Source organism: Salvia splendens, chromosome 7, assembly GCF_004379255.2.
Source record: "Salvia splendens isolate huo1 chromosome 7, SspV2, whole genome shotgun sequence".
Classification (NCBI taxonomy): Eukaryota; Viridiplantae; Streptophyta; class Magnoliopsida; order Lamiales; family Lamiaceae; genus Salvia; species Salvia splendens.
In genome coordinates this window covers 5,177,456-5,184,301 of record NC_056038.1, presented here as the reverse complement: position 1 = coordinate 5,184,301, position 6,846 = coordinate 5,177,456, and the positions used below count along the sequence as shown (strand labels likewise).

The window sequence follows — 6,846 nt, the reverse complement described above, 5'->3', positions numbered from 1 at the left end:
CCTACTATATATAGGTAGAACAGTAGGATCTGATTTATATTGTTCAATAAATTACGAAATAGATAATTCAGTACTTTTCCATTATAATAAAGTATACATTGTTTGATTAATATGTATGGTGATATGAGAAAGTTACTTACCATATAGATATCAAAATTAATTGATTTAAGAGTAAATTAGAGTATCTAGCGAGCACGGAAATGATTTTTTCAGTGAGATATTGCTCCGGAAAATGATCTGTAAATATGAAAAAGTGATCGGTAACACTATAATTTGTTAATTTATGATCATAAAGCTATTTATAAATTCATAAATGCATGTCTATTTGATACACTTTTGCACTATTGAAAGTTGCCATTAAACACCAACATCCTACTAAACTTTTCCAATTGTTTGAAGTAGTTTTCGGAGAAAATAAAGGCTTGCGCAATGTCATTAAATAAAATAAGTAATGTCTATGTAAAGTTTAAAACAGTCTCTGTTCTAGAAATTGGTCACTTATTACAATATTGTTTTTAACGATTAATTATTTAAACTTTCAGAAGCAGAAAGTGGTCTTTATTAACGACAAACCGGTCCTAATTAATGTAAAGAGTTGATTCTATAGCCTTTTACTTTTTGTGTTTACATTTGATGATTAGACATTTAAAAGGAAGAAGTCATTAAATAAATAAATTGCGCCAGACTAGAAAGTCGGTAGTATTTGGAAGTTAGAGATCAATGAAAGTGTCATTGAATCTAATTGAGTCATTATATGAATTAAATTTGTCCAAATTAGTAACTCAACCTAATTACATTTATCGACCCACCAATCCATTTACGTGTGTTTGATGTACTACTCCTAATTAGCAAAGCAAAGAGTATTAATATACTATAACATTTTATAATATATTCGGATTTGACAAAGTATAATAAGGACTATATATGGAGATGGGTAAATTGTTAGGGTGGTCAGTGGTGGTGCTATGACAATTCAAAGAAGGGTAAAAGCATTGATAAGTCAATCCAAAAGAGCACCTGATCATATCAAATAAATGCATGTATACTCTTCGTCATTCATGGACGGACGCAGAAAAATATCCTAGTAGGGGCTGACTATATATATATATATAGTATAACCGCTATATATAGGAGTATTACTATATTTTGTTCGTTACATAAAAATAAACACTATTTTAATTTTTATTCGTTCCAGAATAGAAAATATATTTTTTTTATTTTTGTTAGTCCTCCACTAACAATATTTAAATCATTTTCTTTCGATCCCTCTTTTATTTTACAAATTGCACATTAAAAACTCGTTTCGTTTCAAAATTGTCTACTTTTACAAAACGAAAATAGTACATAAAAAATATTACACTATTAAAAATCACAAACACAACAACTATAAAAATGCATTAAACCCAAAACATTAAATCTATTGATAGGTTTGTTAATATAGTACTCATCCGTCTCATTATATATGAAACATTTGTTTTTGTCATAAGATTTGATATAATGTTATTTTGTAAGTTAATGAAGAGATAAAAATAAGAGAGAGAAAAGTAGAAATAATGGTATTTTCATTATTAACGGAATAACTCAAAAAAGAAAGCATTTTATTTTTGTTGGAACCTATAGAATACAGATTATTGAAAATAGGTTATGAATTTGGAAGGAAAATTAATACATACTATGCAATTTTTGATTCCATCGTAGTATATTTAATCTATTGAGAAAAAGAAAAAGAAAACCATCATATGTATTTCATGATTTTATTTGTTGTATCATTATGGAAAAGAATAGTAGCACGATTAATTTATAACAATAAATGAACAATCAAGAAAAGTCTTTTACATTCAATAAATAACTTGACACGGTTTTTGAGACACTAGTAGTATTATTATATTATAAATTGAATCATCTTCTTCACAAATACTCGGCGACCATTGTTGTCCATTTCTGTCTGCAGTTTATATTTTTAGATTTATTTCAGCCCTTTTATCATATATTTTTTGATGATTTAATCTTCAAAAACACTTATTTTATAAGAAATATGGATGATTTTTCAAAAATATAAAAGAACTTAGAAGTAGAAAAAACAAAAAAATTACATTTTGGGTGAGGGCTTAGAGCATCCACTATAACGCCGGCGGGCGCTATAGCCCCGGCGGGGGCGACGACGGGGCGGCTTATAGTGGGAGGGACGTCCGCCCCGAAGTGGACAAAAAATCGGGGGCAGAAGGGCGTTCGGCGAGAAGGGGGCGAGTACGCGGCTGAGGAAGAATGGGTGGGGCGAGGGCCGCGGCGCCCTATTACGTGGAAACGGGGCGGGCGCAGGCGGCGCGGCCGTGAAACGGCTGTGCGAGAAGGGGGCGGCGGTGGGAGTCGGCTGTCTTCCTATAGTGGATATCCTTAAGCCCCACCCTTCTCTTTTACGTGTGTCTGCCCCTGCAGTCCTCATCATCATAGATATATAGCTGCCACAAATCTAAAAGATGGGTCATCATTTCCATCAAAAAATTTGATCACATATTCTGACCAGTCAGTTCCCAAAATCTACGTACCTATAATTAAACAGTAGAAAGAACCTATACTCCACAATTATTCTTCAACAACAATTTACAATTCTACATCCCTTTTACTGTTGCGATCATCATTCAAACTTGTTTTCTGTGCTCAAGAAGAAAGAGCCTTCCCAATAATCATCTTTTACATTTTGAATTCAAGATTTTGGTTTGACACATCAGCAACAGCTGCGATCAATTATGTTTTGTCGTTTTGAGATACAATGTATAGATACTAGCTAGAGTGTGGTTGTGCAGCATCATTGGAAATTACTATGGTAAAAGCTAAATGCTTCAATAATGTTATTTTGCTCACCTTTGATAGCCTAGACACTCCTAGTAGAATTATTTTTATCTGAGGGCCCGTTTGGTTTCCATGTTAGGCATAGATACACCTCTCTATCTACCCTATTTTTTGTGTTTGGTTTTCATGTTAGCTATCTTCACAACCCGGTTGTTGCATTTCATTACCCGATTCAGGAGGAGTTATGTAGTTCGAAAATGGCGATAACTCCATCCCTCGTTCACCATGCGATAGGGAGCTGCAATTACAGGTGAAGAATTCAAATTTCACCCAATTGTCTTGATTACCCCTCTATTTACTCATCTCCATCCATATTTACACCAAACTCAACCACCAATTGCTACTGAGTTTTCGAGAATTTGGGGTTTGTTCAACGAAAATCGTAGTTGCCGTAGGTGCTTGTGTTGTTTACAAGGTCGTATGGGCTGAGGCAATTACGTATTCTCACCACGTTTCGCTACTATTTGTAGGTTGCAATTTAATTTTCCGGGAAATACTTGCGCCGACGATTCATGGAGAATAACGACGCTGCTAACCAGGTAAGTTCCTCACTTTAACTACTATGATGTCAAATTCGTTTCATATTGAGTGGAAGTGGCCTTGATGATTCGTGAGTCGGTGCTCGAAATTTGTTGCGTTAATTTTGTAGCTCGACATTGACAAAAGTTGCAGCTTTGTATCGGATGGTATAGATGGCTTGGCCTTCACAATTTGTGTCAATTGTCTGACCTAATGTTCTCTGATATTTGCGAAATGTTTTGGGGGGGGTCATTATGTGAATGTTGTTGCAGATAATAGTCGACGATTAGATGATGTGTCAACTATCTCTTAATGCCTAATGATTTATGCATCCGTTGCATAGGGGTGTTGAAGATTCATCATTAGGTTTTTATGTCCATTGTTCTGAGGTTGTGGTGTATAAAGCAATCTGTGGAGCCTTAGCTGGTATTTGTTCATGTAGGTTGCCGTCGGTGTCATTACCGCTGTTATGTTGAGACTCCATAACAGAAGATTGTAGCTGCGACAAGATCGTCGTATGTCTTGCAACAAACAAACCAATTAAACCAAAATGTACTCGTTTTAACTATATGTTGCTGCAGATTCAACTTCAAACATCAATCACAAAACTACCGAATAATTGGCAGCAAAACAAGTAAGTAATGCTTGAAATAAACCTATTGCTCTAATCTAAACCATCAAGTTTGCTTCTGATTCAACACTTTCGCGTTTCGGACAGAATCTACCCATCAGCGGGACCTTCAGTACAGTAAGGCCATATACGGCTAACCCGACGAATAATACCCGGTATCCTTCTGCGGATGGAACTCCAGGCGAGCGAAGAAGCTTCAAGACGCCGGTCACCACCACGAGTGTTGATTTGCTATGAAATTGGGGATCGGGCATTAGGGTTAGAGATGAAATCGGTTTTCAGCGCCAAAACTTTGACTAAGGGCAATATTGGAATTTTGAAATTTGTCTGAGGATAAATCCGAGAATGAACATTTGTATCTCTATTTCCGAATCGGTTACCAAACGGCCATATCAAAGGGGTGAGGATACGTATCTGTACAACCAAACACCTGCCCGAGATTATTAACACAATCTCCAATCCAGCTATTGGAGGTTACAATCTTCTAACATATGTTGGCCCAACATGGAAACCAAACGGGCCCTAAGGTTATACTCTATTCCTTCCGTCCACAGCAAATAGAGAAAAAGTAAGTAAAGTAAGAGAGATAGAGAGAAAAATTAGGTGAAATATGAGATAAATTTTCTAATTTTATAAATGAGACTATTTTTTTTAACATCCCAAAATGACAAAATGAGACTAAAGTATTATTTTGAGTGTTCATATTCTTATACAGTACTGTATCATTTCAAACTGATCATACATGATTGTAATTGCATTATAATACTCCAAAATACAGATTTTTGCCGTGCTCACACGTGTAATTTGATTCCATTCAGTGATGATTATTGAAAATACGAGCTCATCAAATACAAATTTTTAAATAACAATCTAATGTTACTGCTGAGAGATAGTATATTGTACACTGAATAAATTTTAATCCAATAACATGTAACCAGATCCCTAATCAACCAATGTTCTTGTTAGGTGTCTGTAACACTGATTTTTTTAAAATAAATGAATTTAGATTAACTGGAAAGTTCAGCTATTAATTTATACAATCAATATTCGAGATATATACGTACTTATATTAATATAGTTATACAGTGTTTTGCAACAGTAACATCATTGACTAGTCGATCTGATTTTAATTAAAATTTGAGACTTGAAAAAAAACTGTTGGACGAATCTTAAAAATCAAGAAAGTGAGTGGGCATGAAATTCATGCAATTAATCAAATGAAAACTTAATCAGCAACGTACAAATCTAGTTTGACTTGTGATATAAACTTTGGCACTGTTTCATAATCATCTTCCCTCAATAAAAAGCCTAAAGCCCCCACACCTCACCACACCACACCACCAAACCAAGTCAAATTACATAGCTTCTTGATTCCAGCCTATCAACATAGATGCACCAAACACTAAATTAGAGAGAGAAAGTTAAAGAGAGATGGGAAGAGCTCCTTGCTGTGATAAGGCAAATGTGAAGAAGGGGCCTTGGTCTCCTGAAGAAGATGCAAAGCTTAAGGAGTTCATGGAGAAATATGGCACTGCTGGAAATTGGATAGCTCTTCCTCAAAAAGCTGGTAAACCACTTCTCTCTCTCTCTCTCATTCATCTCTTAATATGATTAGGTTGTCTGATGTTGTTAGTGATGGGAATTTCAGGTCTGCAAAGATGTGGAAAGAGCTGCAGATTGAGATGGCTTAATTATCTCAGACCTAACATTAAACACGGTGAATTTTCTGATGATGAAGACAGAATTATTTGCACTCTCTTTGCCAGCATTGGGAGCAGGTATCTCTCTCTCTCTCTCTTCACAAATTTTTTTTTATCTGTTTTGGGAAAGTGGATACTCACATTGTAAACCAATATATCAAAAACACCGCCTATTTATTCATTCTTCTTCTGCAAAATTTTAACCGAAAACAAAAGAATAAACAGAAAGAGGCATGAAAAAGGAAAACTCAATAGATTCCTCTATATTTAACATGTGATCATACATTATCCTAAAATTTAACAAACATTTGTTTCATCAAATTACATCAATTGAAGCCAATTATGTCCAAAAACTGCAGGTGGTCGATCATCGCAGCCCAGTTACCGGGGCGAACCGACAACGACATAAAGAACTACTGGAACACGAAGCTGAAGAAGAAACTAATGGGGCTTATTCCATCAACATATTCATTTCCAAACACCTTCCAAACACAGCCTCACCCTCTCTCTAACCTCTACAGAGATTTCAACTCGTTTCATCTCCAAACTGCTAAATCAGTTGAACCAGCGCCATTGCCATCTCTCTACTGCAATAATTCCAACACATTTTCGCTAACCACATCTCAGTATCCCTATTTTCCGCAAAATCAAGAATTCTATAATGGGAAGGAAAGCAGCAACATGCTCATGTTTGGTGGCAATGAAGCGAGCTGCTCTTCATCTGACAGCAAAGACCATGTCAAACAGGAAGAAATCGCATGCGCTTTTCAGGGGCTTTACGGCGGATTTGATCAAGGGGATCAGAAATTCATGCTTCATGATGCGTTTATTGATCAAAAACCGATTAATTTGGGGAGTGATATGGAGCTAGTTAAACAGCTGATTAGCAACGATAACAGCAGCGGTTTGGTGTTCAATCATGATGAGGGGAAGAGCGAGGAGAGAGAGATGGTGTACTACTATAGCTAGAGAGAGAAAATTGAGTGTAAGTACAATCTGAAAGATTTGAAGGGGCATGGTTGGAGCAGACCCACTCAAGATTCAGATTTTTATTATTGAATGAAAAAAGAAAAAAAGAGTTTCAGTTTATGGGGTTTTGTGTTGTGATGGAAAATTTGTGGGAAAAGAAAAAAAAAGACTTCTTTC

General features: G+C 35.6%; 1 protein-coding gene across 1 annotated transcript; it reads left to right on the top strand.

The window, feature by feature from the left end:
• The first annotated feature begins 5,348 nt into the window (after nt 1–5,348).
• LOC121740898 (transcription factor MYB36-like) lies at nt 5,349–6,846 on the top strand. The gene is made up of 3 exons (XM_042133552.1): nt 5,349–5,567; nt 5,649–5,778; nt 6,060–6,846. The coding sequence occupies exons 1-3, from the start codon at nt 5,432–5,434 to the stop codon at nt 6,667–6,669; spliced, it is 876 nt and encodes a 291-aa protein (XP_041989486.1). The 5' UTR covers nt 5,349–5,431; the 3' UTR covers nt 6,670–6,846.

Coding starts and splice junctions, on each gene's coding strand:
- LOC121740898 (XM_042133552.1), top strand. CDS start 5,432: ATGGGAAGAGCTCCTTGCTGTGATAAGGCAAATGTGAAGAAGGGGCCT. Junction 5,568..5,648: donor AGCTCTTCCTCAAAAAGCTG/GTAAACCACTTC, acceptor TGGGAATTTCAG/GTCTGCAAAGATGTGGAAAG. Junction 5,779..6,059: donor TTTGCCAGCATTGGGAGCAG/GTATCTCTCTCT, acceptor CAAAAACTGCAG/GTGGTCGATCATCGCAGCCC.